The following is a 13455-nucleotide window of genomic DNA, read 5'->3' on the forward strand; positions in this document are numbered from 1 at the left end:
CAAATACATTTGTTAGTCTCCAAGGTGCCACAAGTACTCCTGTTCTTAATGTATGCAACGTTCACCTCCACCTACCACTGAAATGTAGCCACCTTTGGACTGGAAGACGGCAGCCATTTTGGTTGCAAGAATTAAAGTTTTCAGGAGGGGAAAACTTCCCCCATCCAACAGATTTATTGGGGGAATGTTTAGGAAGACTGAATACAATTGGAATCTGCTTAGGATAGCATGGTTAATAGCCCATTGATCATATAAATAACCAGATATAGATATATTGTCTGAACAGCTCACCAATACAGAAAGGTCATTAAAGAACCAATCACGCTTTTTACCAATGACATTACATAAATAAATGTGCTCCCATAATAGCATGCAGTATCAACTCTAAAATGAAAAAAGTATGCAAGTAAGACTGATATTAAAATGTTATTGTGCCAATCTCTTCCACTTGAGACATCTCTGCCTACAATTACAGTGCATTCCTCTCTTGGATTGCAAGTATAACAGTACTGAAAACGGTGTCAGCAAAAAATAAAATCCATTTCATTTCCACCCCTGCTGGTCCTCAACCACAGCAAGCCTGTTTGCTGTTGTTATAAAAAAGGAAAAAACTGTATGGATGATAATCATCTCAATAGAAACAGAAGCATTATTTTCCTTTCGGATTAGGTCAATATCATCTTACATAGGAGAATGCAAGCATATTTTTATAGCATCTTTCCCAACATTTATAAATAAGACAATTAAGAGTGGAACAGCAAAGGTGCATTTTCTGAAATTAAGCACAGAAGCAAAGAATTCTTTAAAATTATTTAATTACACTTTTCAGGTAAGCATAATAGATAATACAGTAGATTTCCCACCACTGAATTATTTACACCCTTTTTTCTTTAAGCTTCAACCATCTGTTAGAGTTTATGTCCCCACCATCAGACTGTCACTGCAGCAATCACTGTTCTTGTATAAGGGGGTGGTGCTGGAATAGCGCTATTGCAGGAAACATTGTTCCATCAAGGTATGATTTGCAGGGTTGGTGTTTTATTTTTAAGATCCATCTACTAATAGTTCAAGATACTTTATGGGAGAATTCGGGCTCCAAGATGGCCTGAAGAATGCATTAAAATCAAGCAGTGAGTTGAGTTCTAAAAATACTTAAATCAATACAAATGATGATTTATGTTGTGAAACTGTGATTCTTCTTCCTGCTGGTACAGTCATCCTAGAAGTGCTTGTGTTAGGATAGTTTTACACCAATTTTGTTCTGCTCTTTCTTCATTAGCCTTTGTGCCTCTTTCTCCATTTTCTTCCTTTGCTGTTCTGCTGCTCTCCTTTCCCTTTCTGCTATCTTCTGCTGCCTGCAATTTGAAGAGAGAACATCAGATTCACACCTTTAGAAAACAGTGCAAGATCCCTTTTACACTGGCCGAAGCTATACAACTCTTATTTACATGTTTTCAATAAATACTGAACTTCTTACTTCAGGAAAAAAAGACTCTTGTAACTGTGAGCATTAAAGTATACTGAGCCTGCAAGCCACTTTAGGAATGATGCCTGAAATTCTGGGTTATTCCTGTGCTCCTAATTAGGCAGTTATCAGTTAACCTGCCTTTTCCTCATGCTCAGATTGTTTAAGCTTTAGTTGAAAGAGGGCATATTCTGCACTTTAAGTAAATTGCTGATGTCAAACTTCGCTTCTGTTAAATCTCTTACACTGCATTTTCCCCAGTGAAGACAAGGGCTATAGATCTTATCTGTTGGGATCTCTGTATCAGAATCCAGTAACTGTACTTTATTCTTGAGCTGTATGAGATTTTAATCAATCGTTCTGGCTAAGCCCTTGTGTCTCACTTTTAAAAGACAGATACTTTTTTCACTGCAGAAATTGCTTCATGGATTTGATCCAAAAAGCCTACTGAACTCAATGAAAGGATTCCCATCGATTTCAAGGGCTTTGGATCAGGCCTAGTAGGAACCTCTGAACAAGCCGAAGAATTTCATGAGATATAAGAAGAATGTAACTGATATACAGATGTGCAAATGAAAGACCCATGAGATCATTAGGGAGATATATTTGGAATGAGTTGGGGAGGGGGGAGAATAAGTAAAATAATGTAGCAATCCAAGACTTTTGTTAAAACGTTGGTTGGTTGGTTGTTTTTTGTTGTTACTTTTCCATTTTTTGTGTACAGTTTTGTATCATGCTTTTAAAGATAATCAAGACTTTGTATACAGATCTAGTGAAATTTCTTAGATCTTATGCAGTGACCTTTCTTCTAAATGCATTTCTGCATTTATCAGTCCTCCAAACATCCATAATACATAGGTACAACTGGAATTAACTAGGGTAAATATAGTTATACAAACAAGCTACTTAAAAAAAAAAAATCAGTCAGCGTTAGTCCAGAATCAGAATACTCAAAATAAGGGCCTGAGTTTTCTAGACTTTAGAGTTTGCTTGCTTTGAGTTTCTCTTCTCTTTTGTGCCCCAACAGGAGTTTCATTTGCCTGCCCACTCCCTCAATACAAATGCTGGAAAACCTTTTCCTCTCAACACCCTCCCTGAGACCCAGACAGACTGGCACTCCTGCCTCGCTTCCCACATCTTCTCTATTGTCAGTCAAGTTCTCATACGTTGTCTAGGCTGCTTTCAAACTCCAACTGCTGATGCAACACCACTTGTTCCTCAATAGTGTCCAAATTTGCCCCACCTCCCAGTTGGGTTTATTCTCCACCTTAAACCTGGGCATTAACCATTTTGACCAACGAGCCAGAGTACTAAGGACTAATCTACTTTTTGAGATTTGTTTTCAGAGTTAAAGAATTAGTTAGAAAGTTAACTGAACTCCAAGCTCCACACAGTAGAGTAACTGAGGGTGTAATTTCCACACTACAATGCACAACTGGATGCTATCACATCTCCCTCACCCTGTATAGGGAAAGTCTAAGGACAAGTACAGACTGACTGGGAAATACACATGGCAAATCCATAATGGTAGAAAACTATTTTTGCTCTGATGTCTCAAAGCTCTGTATCAGTGTGTAATTTTATTTTTATAGAAACTGTAAATTAAGAACACAGTTGGTAGTCTACTTTTTCTCAATTGTAACTGGCTAGATTAAACACTGGGATTAAGATGTTTACCATTACCTACATTTTTTTTTTTTAAAGTTAGCTATTAGGTCACATAGGAGAATATAATTCAATAGCCCAGATTTCTAAAATATTTTGGGCTTGATTATGCCAAATGCTGAATGCTTAGCTTCCACTGATATTAATGAGCAAGTCCTTATTCACTTAAAAATATTATCATGTCAAATTAAAACACAAGACATTGATTGAAACCACAAACACCAGACCTGAGAACCCTCAAACTCTGGATTAGAACATCACTGCTCAGCCCTTCTTTAATTTAAAGCAGTATTGCCTCTGAATCAGGTTGCCACTGGGATAGAAATTAAAAAGCAAAAGAAACATCAGCCTGTTCCAGTGTCTATCCCTGAGGCAGCATCTTTCTGCTATTGCTCTCAGAGCTCAGGCCATCACTGTCTGAAGGATTTGTGCAAAGGGTCAGCTTTCTGGTTGCCATGAGCACACAAAAATTATGTTGCTAGAGAAACAAGATAGAATTTGTTCATTTTATTCCCCCCCCCCCCCCGTTAAATTTTCCCAGGCGTGGGAGGTGAGTGGCACAATAACAGTGACTGAATCTATACTCCAGCAACTGAGGGATGAACGCCATCTTCTGTATTTGATAAGCAATAACAGAGAGGTAAGGAGGATCCCGGATTCAGTATTATTCCATTCTTTTGTTAATGATGGTGGCATGGAATATGCTATTTAAATATGTACACAATAAATCGCCCAGCCTTCTTGCAGGTTTTCTGAAGGGTAGGATTAAAACATGAGAGTTTTGATGAACTGAAAGATCGGGTAATATCAAAAATGAGATTCAGTGATAGCAAAGCAGTTCATGTTGGAAAGAATAATTGAATGGAGGAAATAAGGGCAAGGCAGTGGGGAGGATGTAAGGTTTTTAGTGAATAGTAAATTAATCCATCTAAATAAAGAATGCATACCTCACAGAAGTGCAGTGTTATATTAGTTGTATAGGCAGAATCAGAGAGAAAGTTGAAAGAAGAAAAGGAGGACTTGTGGCACCTTACAGACTAACAAATTTATTTGAGCATAAGCTTTCATGAGCTACAGCTCACTTCATCGGAAAGCTTATACTCAAATAAATGTGTTAGTCTCTAAGGTGCCACAAGTCCTCCTTTTCTTTTTGCGGATACAGACTAACACAGCTGCTACTCTGAGAGAAAGTTGAGAGAAGACTAGATCATCTAATCTGACTTCCTGTCTAACACAGACCATTACATTTTATCCAGTTACCCCTTTAGGGTCCAATAATGTGTGTTTGACTAAAGCATAACTTCCAGAAAGGCAGTCAGTCTTGATCTGAAAACATCAGGAGATGGAGAACGTACCCCTTCCCTTGGTTTGTTCTAATAGTTAAATCACTCTCACTGTTAAAAATCTGTACCTCATTTCTAATTTGAACTGGTCTGGCTCCAGCTTCCAGTCATTGGTTCTTGTGCCTTTCTCTGCCAGACTAAAGAGCCAGTTAGCACCTGGTATTTCTCCCTGGGAATGTTCTTGTCCCCGTGAAGTGTTCACTTGATGATTACCTGTTCTGTTCATTCGCTCTGAAGCGCCTGGCACTGACCATTGTCAGAAGACAGGATACTGGGCTACATGGACCATTGGTCTGCCCCAGTATGGCCGTTGAAGTTCTTATGTTCTTGTATACAGCAATAAAGTCACCTCTCAATCTTCTTTTCAATAAACTAAACAAATCGAGCTCTTTATGTCTCTCACTGCAAGGCATTTTCTCCAATCTTCAAATTATTTTTTGTCTCTCTGTTCTGCATCCTCTCCAATTTTTCAGCATCCTTTTTAAAATGGACACCAGACCTGTTTGCAGTATTCCAGCATTAGTCTCACCAATGTCTCATACAGAGGTAAAATCACCTCCTTACTCTTACTCCCATTTACACACCCAAGGAGCACATTAATCCTTTTAGGCACAGCATCACACTTATGTGCTGACTTGCTTGTCCATTATAACCCCTAAATCCTTTTCAGAGTCTCTGCTTTCCTTGCAGCAGTCCCCCATACTGTAGGTACGGCCTGCATTCCTTGTGCCTAGATGTAGGAATATCACAAACATGAAGGCAGCTATTCTGTCCTACATGGGCCAGCTTAGGAATCAAGAGAAGAGAGATGAAATGTGCTTCTTTGAGGAAAGACTGAAGGAGGCATGAAAATTGTCTGCATATGTGTAAAAGATGGCTATAAAGGAGACAGGAATCCATTACTTCTAGTCACTGAGGCAGAAACAACTAATGGGTTTCACAACTATTAGGCAAACTAACTTAGATCAGCTGAACAGATGTGATGTCAAGGGAACTGTGGAGCTATTCACCATCAGTCTTGTACACTAGTACTCTAAATCCCAAGGGAGTGCCATCATCCTGCATCAAGGATGTTTATTTTGCAATCTGCACCTTTCCCTCATCCTAGCATCCTGAATAGCAGACATGCTGCTCTGTGTTTCACAGCAACAGCCTACTACTAACCCACCAAAAGGAAATTCTGGAGCAGTGATTTGGGTGGAAGAGAGAAGGAAAACAAAAGGCTGCATGTGAAGATACCAACTATGCAAATAGTTCATATATGTAAAAATAATGGTATTTCATCAAAGTCTCATGTGGAACTAAATATTTAGCACTAACAAGAGTTAATGGCAGCACTCAGAGGCTTAGTAATCACAACTACTGCGAACAGTTCATATGCTCTCTCTTTAAACTGCAAGCTACACAGAGAATTCCTGCCTGCACTAAGATTCCTAAGTGGTTTACTGCACCCTCTGCTGGCTAACCAAGCCATTTTTGTTTTGTAGACACCATACATGCAATAACATGCATGACGAAAAGGAGCTCTTGCAAAGATGCACACACCAATGGTGGATTAATGTCACCATTACATCTCCTGTGATATTATAGATATATCAACTGGCTTTGCTGTAGTAAGATACAACTTTTTGCTGCTGTTTCAAGTTTGCAGGTCACTGTCTAGAATTTTAAATATTCTCTACCAAAAGAGCTTAAATGGTGGTGAAAGATCAAACTAGTATAAAACTATATATGGTACATAGGAAACAAATATTTAATAACGGGGTCTTCAATTTCCAGAGAAAAGTATAATACAATCCAATGGCTGGAAGCTGAAGCTAGACAAATTCAGATGGGAAATAAGAATTTGAATATAAGAATAATACATTTTTAATACTGAGAATAATTAATGGGCAAATTTAATGGGCAGGAGGTTTAAAACAAATAAAAGGAAGTTCTTCTTCACTCAGCAACCTGTGGAACTCCTTGCCTGAGGAGGTTGTGAAGGTTAGGACTATAACAGGGTTTAAAAGAGAACTGGAAAAATTCATGGAGGTTAAGCCCATTAATGGCTATTAGCCAGGTTGGGTAAGGAACGGTGTCCCTAGCCTCTGTTTGTCAGAGGGTGGAGATGGATGGCAGGAGAGAGATCACTTGAATATTACCTGTTAGGTTCACTCCCTCTGGGGCACCTGGCATTGGCCACTGTCGGTAGATGGGATACTGGGCTGGATGGACCTTTGGTCTGACCCAGTATGGCGATTCTTATGTTCTAACCACTGGAGCAACTTACAAAGAGTCGTGGGGGATTCTCCTTCATTGACAATTTTTGAATCAAGATTGGATGTTTTTCTAAACGATATGTCTAGGAATTATTTTGGGGAAGTTCTATAGCCTGCGTTATATAGGAGGTCAGACTAGATGATCACAGTGGTCCCTTCTAGTCTTGAAATCTATGAAAAGGTTAAAGAAGAAACAGAATCTGTTCCAGGCTAAGTTTGTTCCTGTTCTCATTAATATAGTGCCCACAACCTGCCAGAACCAAATCTGGATGCCTATAGTTAGGCAGCTAAATCAAAATATAGGTAATAAAAGCAACCCAAGTGTCTGAGTACCCACTGCCACTGACTGCGATGGGAACTGGAGGGAGGACAGTAGAGAGGACTCATTTATTTAGTAGTAAGATTTGGAGCTAAGTGCCTAAGAACAGGCACCCACATTGGCCTAGGCACTTTACAAATAGAGATGAAGAAAAGGCCTCTGCCACAAAGAGCTTACAACCTAGATGGACAACACACAGATGAAGCCAGGCAAAAGCGACTCCACAAAAGCACAAAGAACGACCAGACAGCAAACCTCTGGTGAGTTCCAGCATTCCCTTTTTTTAATCCCTTGCAAATTAACCCAGTCCAGAGGGGAGGATTATAGTGTGCAGGATTTTGGAGAAAAGTGCGTATTCAGAAGTGACTTGACGGAGGTAGAGGACAGGTATGGGAGACAGGAAAGATTTCAACGTGCACGTTGAGACAAAGGGTGAAAATAAAATGTTAAAAATCTCTAATACAAGTCAACATTCAGCAGTATAATTGTTCTGTGCGTACTGTATATACATACAACACAAAGAAATCCACTTATTAGTGCATGAAAGTACTTTCAATCAAAAAGATTTTGGAAGGACATTTTGACCTTTTTGCCTGACTCAGGGAAGATGATTTTCTCCTTCCAGAAACAGCACCACAATGTAAATGAGACATTAGGACAAACATATGAAATGTATGCAAGAATTAAGGAGCTGCAGCTGGTTTCTTTGCAGCTCCCCCTCTCTACTGCACTCAGTGGAAACAGCACAGTGAATGACAATACGTTTGTTACAATGTAAACAGATGTGCTGCTGCCCTGTTATGACAGCATAGCAAAAACTGTCTCAATAACTGCAGCAGCCAGAGAGGTGAATTCTCTGCCCTCCACCAGGTGAAAGCCTGACATTCGGCCTAACTGGGACAGTTAGCTTTTGCCTTCCTCCATTTTTCTTTTTTAAAACAAAGGCAAACACAACGTCAGTGCACTGAGAAGTTTTCCCAATTAAAAATTAAGTCAGGAAACATAAAAAAGTACCAACAGCAATGTTAACTCAGCCATTCCACATGTACAGACAATGTTCTCGTCAATCTTTTCCAGTTAAAATGTGTAGCTTAGTATTCTTGCTTATGGTATAAAATGCAGGAGGATAAAACAGAAAGAGACAGAAAACGGATCCAAGTTAACACTGCCAATGGAAACCTTTACATTCCTGACAATGATCTGAATTGTGCAGCCATAATAATGTATTCAAGCTGTATTTTTACATTTATTTATATTATACTGCACAACACTTAAATTGCCAGACTAGGGGAGTGCTGAAATTATTTTATCATAATCAATATGGACAAAATGTAATTTCCAAAATCTGAAATTGGTATTGAAATTGGTATTGTTCAAAAATAATGTGCTTAATCCATTCTCACAGTTGTTAAACAAATGAAAAAAGGTTCCAAAAACAGATACTGTGGTGATGAACACAGTATAACAATCTAAACAGAAAAAAGTCTTCGAGCATGATTGTGCATGGACATCCTTCATCATGAGGCTGCAAAAGGACATAAATACCCTAAAATTTTGTAAAATTGTACTTCATGCCTTGACATTCTAGACCTATCAGTGTCCCTTCTCCCTTCTGATTTTAATAAGTGTGCAGAAATTTTAATAAAATATGCACAGACACTATCTAATAAACTAGTGATGTTTACAGAAAGTCCTATTTGTTATTTTAACTAAGTTAGTAAGAATACGGTTGAGTTTGTGTGGATTCAAGAATTTACTTACTTAGTATTTCTGCTCAATTTTCAACTGGAAAAAAAAACAAAACACCCCACCTCTGATTCCTCACATTCTGTCCTAAACTGTTGTACAACACTTTCCATCTTTGAATTTAACAGCACACTGCGATGTATGTATTCTATAAGTACTTCAGAAATCACCAAATTGAAAGATGCTATTGGTACATCAAGGTTTTTTATTGTGATTTTACTATTTGTACACACTAGTGACTCAATTTTTTCCTCTTATGTACATTGCTATTAAATTTAGTTTTAATGCAGCACTGTACAGAGTACACTTTATCTTTATTATTTCTAGAATGTAAAGTAATTAACACTGTTCCTTGCTACATAAAATCCCAGTATTCTTCTTATATAAAGAAGTGTTTAACATGCCAAATTCTTGGCACGTGTGAATAAGGTCTTAAAGGAAGGAGAGCGTATGGTATAAAATTTGTATATATTGAAGATCTGGGAGGGAAGGAGAGTGTAATCCTAGGTAATGCATGTTGCACAAATTAAGTAGGGTTGTTACATTGTAAAATTGGCTAAAATATGGATTGTGCTAAAAATTGCTCAAGCTTGGTCAGATACAGAATTGTTTAAATTACCTAAGTACTTCTTCTGCCTGCCAGGCAGCATCTTCCTCTTCTTCCCAGGCATTAGTATTTTCCTGCCAAGTATCCAAGTCTCCTAGTTCAGGCTGAAAACAAAAGACCAAGAATATAATAAACATATGCAAACTATCTCCTCACCTCATTTCCAGATAAAACTATGTTGAAACTCCGAAAGCAAGGCTATTTAGTGTTAAGGGTTTTATATATCTGCTTCATGACAATATGGAAAGAGACTCTCCAAGTACCAGACAGGATTGTTTTGAGTTTCCCAACCATCCCCCCACTCAAAAAAACCCCCAAATAAACAAACAAAAAACCCCACCCCAAAATCAAAACCCACAACAAACCACAGTGAAGATGTTAAAAACATCTACTGATCTGAACGCAGTGAAGCCAAATACTGATGGAGCTAGCCTGCTTTCTTTAGAACCAGGTACTAAAACATCTGCCTAGCTTCCAGAATTTTCTAGATTCTAGCAAAGTCCCTACCCACTGCTACTCATCCACATGCTTTCCCCACTTTCCAATGTATAATATCAATCATTATCTATCTTAAATACTTATATGGCCTCAATTATGGTAATGTAAAGTGATGTGACCCCTGAAGAAACCCCTAGTGTAGATGCAGTTATATCAGCAAAACTGCACTTTTACTATTATAGCTTGTTTTACCCTTTTGGGGGAGGGGGTGGTTTTCCTCCTCTGGTGCAAAGTGCAGCTTTGCTGGTACAGCTGTGTCCACACTAGGAGTACTTTAACATTATAGTAGTATTCCTCTACTGATAAAATGCTCCTAATGTTGATGTAGCCTAAGTGACCTGTTGAAGGTCAAACAGGAAGTCTATGGCAATGCAGGGAATTGAACTCAAGTCTCCTGAGTTCCAGGCTAGTGCCCTTCCACCAGACTCTCATTCCTTATTACTGATGACATCTTTTCCCCTTCCTAAGCTGAGAAAATTTCTATAACTTTCTTATTGTTCCTCAACAGACACAACAAGAACGTTGATGCTTTCGCCAGTTCTCTTTTATCTTTCCAAGTTAATAACAGTTTTCACACAGACTGAAATTAGAACTCAATGTTTCTAGGGTCAGAAACCCTACCAAGTGTATGTTATCCATATGTACTTTTACAATTCAGTGACAGGTTATTAGAAGCAGAAGTTATCCAAGAAATAAATTTAAATATTTATTAAAAAAAACTATTCTACCATTCTAAAAAGGTATCACTCATTTACAGAGCACCTTATATCTTCAGAGTACTTTGCAAAAAAATTAATCCTACCTATACTCTGAGTAAGGCAAGTATCGCCTCATTTTACATATGGTGTTATACCCCACATTTCTTGTCCGAGTACATCACCTTTGTTGTCAAGGCAAACATGGTCAGCATAAGTGCACGAAGATCAATGCAAATTGTTCCTCTGCCCTTTCACTGTGGAATTAACATGTAATCTCCAAAAAGCCTAGAACTCTCTGGTTTAGGAGATATGGCAACACTCAGGATGTAACTCAGACTAATTTCCAGCAGGCTGACTTGTATTCCCTTCTGCGCATCTCCTCTTTTCAAGAGCAAGGCAGACACCATGTAGGGACAGTACTAATTCAACTAATTCACCAATTCAAATTTGGCATTGCCTGCTCAAATAGCTCTTATTCTTTATCAACAATTCAGGTACTTTATAGCTACTTAATATCCCTCCTCCCCGCCAGACCTTTCTACTGAGGAGCAGACACATTGCCATATAAATAAGAATCAAAACATATAGCATACTTACAGACTGGTGAATAAAAGGAATATCTTGTGTAGCTGCTAATCTACTAGAAAATCCTGCATTTCCATCTGGGATCCCAAAATGTAAAGGTTCTCTTTTTTTAATAACAATCTGAAAGACAACATTGAAAAAGGGGAAAGGAGAAGAAGAGGGGAGGAAGTCCGAGTTTTATACCTCCATTGAGAGCTAATAAGAGCATGATACTATTTCCTCAGTGCTATAATACACTACACCTACAAATGCCAAACCACATCCCTTTAAAAGAAGGACACTAAGTTAGATTTTTTTTAAACACCTGGCAATTTCTTTATGTGCTCCCCTTCTACCAGTACAGACAGACACACAGTTTCTTGTATCAAAGGGGTAGCCGTATTAGGTTGTATCCACAAAAACAATGAGGAGTCCGGTGACACCTTAAAGACTAACAGCTTTGTCTGTGCATAAGCTTTTGTGCATCTGAAAAAGTGGAAAGAAGTTTCTTCTCTTCTTGAAAGGCAGGTCAGTAAATGTAACATGGTGACTAAGAGCATCATGTTCCTTTTTAGTGGCTTACCCTCAAACAAGATAAGAGCCTACACACACATTCTGTCTCTAGCATCTGAAATCCACAGAAATGCAAATCCAAATACAGGCCACCACTTTGTAATAATCCACCATCATTCATCAGCAGGGCCTGAACCTGGGAAATTCAGTACCAAATCACAAGCCTCCACCAGCCAAGTGACTCCTTTAGCACAAGTGATGGAGGCCTGTGCTTTTGGGCTGAAGGTTCAAGGTTCATACCTGCTGATGATCCATGGTGGTTGTCATTCCACGAACAATGAGAATCTCAACTTTTGAGTGTGCACTTCTGCCTCTCCACTGGAGGATTTCCACACTGAAACCAAAGTATGCATTTAACAACACTATGCAGCATGTGTAACTACAAATGTGGACCAACCAACCAATCACAAACTAATTTTCTGGTACTGGTAGACCCAGGGACAGAGAAGAGGCAGAATTACCAAATTATAAACTTGCTGTGCCCCAGCTGTCACCAGCACAAAGCAATGGGACCCAAATACCCCAGAGATGTTAAGGAAAAGGGAAAAAAAGGCAAGTTAAACAGATTTCAGCCAAGCTACTGATTACAGAAATAAACAGAGTGAGGCACAAAAAGCAAGTATTCCTCTTTTCACATTTCTCAAGGATGTATCAGGAAAGGCCTACCAAGATATGGGGAGATCTCCAAGTACTGCCCAGAAGACACATCACCATTTGCAGAAGAAAGCAAACTGAAATAATAGTACTTTGGGTATGTCTACATTCAAACTGGTGTAATTTCCAGCTGGAGGAGACATACCTATGCTAACTCTGATCAAGCTAGCGTGCTAAAAATGGAAGTGTAGAAGCAGCACCATGAGTAGCGTGAGGGAACAGCAGCCATGAGTAGGTACTTAGTGTCTTGGAGGGATCATCCTTGGGGGAAACTAGCTCCTTACTTTGATTGTGCTGCCACAGCTACACTTCTATTTTTATGCATGCTAGCTGGATCGGAGCTAGCACAGGTGTGTCTCTTCAAGATGGAAATTAGACCTTCCAGCTCGAATGTAGATATACCATTAAAGAACGTATTGACAGTATTGTCAAGTGCAGTTCTTCAGCTGAAACACCTCAGTTTTTATCCCAGGAGACTGATGTGGATCTAGTCAAATGTTTTATGTTAAGGTAAGAAAGGCCCAGCCAGCTTGTATGCTTTTGATATGCAGTTTTATCATATTAGCTAACAAACCTAAACACTGGGGCAGAACAGAGTATTTACGAAGACGACTCATTACTCAAAATAGCAGCACAGCCTCTTTATAGTTTATAGTTAGGGCTGTCAAGTGATTAAAAAAATTAATCATGATTAATCGTGCTGTTAAACAGCAGAATACCATTTATATAAATATTTCTGGATGTTTTCCACAATTTCAAATATATTGATTTCAATTACCACACAGAATAGAAAGTGTACAGTGCTCACTTTACATTTATTTTTTATTATAAATATTTGCACTGTAAAAATAAGTCATATTTTTCAATTCACTTTTCACTACAGTACTGGTACTAGCTCTTTGTCATGAAATTGGAACTTAAAATGTAGAATTATGTACAAAAAATAACTGCATTCAAAAATAAAACAACGTAAAACTTTAGAGCCTAAGGCGATGTCTACACTACAGCCTGGATCCACACACTGAGATCGATCCACCGGCGGTTGATTTAGTGGGTCTAGTG

General features: G+C 38.6%; 1 protein-coding gene across 3 annotated transcripts in view; it reads right to left on the reverse strand.

Annotated features, from left to right (window-relative positions):
• Nucleotides 1-798: 798 nt before the first annotated feature.
• EBAG9 (estrogen receptor binding site associated antigen 9) overlaps nt 799-13455 on the reverse strand; it is a 40913-nt gene continuing 28256 nt past the window's right edge. For all 3 annotated transcript variants that reach the window (XM_084619122.1, XM_084619121.1, XM_084619120.1), the window contains 3 exons: nt 11200-11307; nt 9419-9510; nt 799-1355 (listed from right to left, as the gene is read on the reverse strand). In XM_084619122.1, the coding sequence (XP_084475248.1) occupies nt 1235-1355; nt 9419-9510; nt 11200-11307 (321 nt within the window). In that variant the 3' untranslated portion in view covers nt 799-1234. The remainder of the gene's footprint in view (nt 1356-9418; nt 9511-11199; nt 11308-13455) is intronic.

Source organism: Lepidochelys olivacea (genome assembly GCF_965140295.1).
Source record: "Lepidochelys olivacea isolate rLepOli2 genome assembly, chromosome: 2".
NCBI lineage: Eukaryota > Metazoa > Chordata > Testudines > Cheloniidae > Lepidochelys > Lepidochelys olivacea.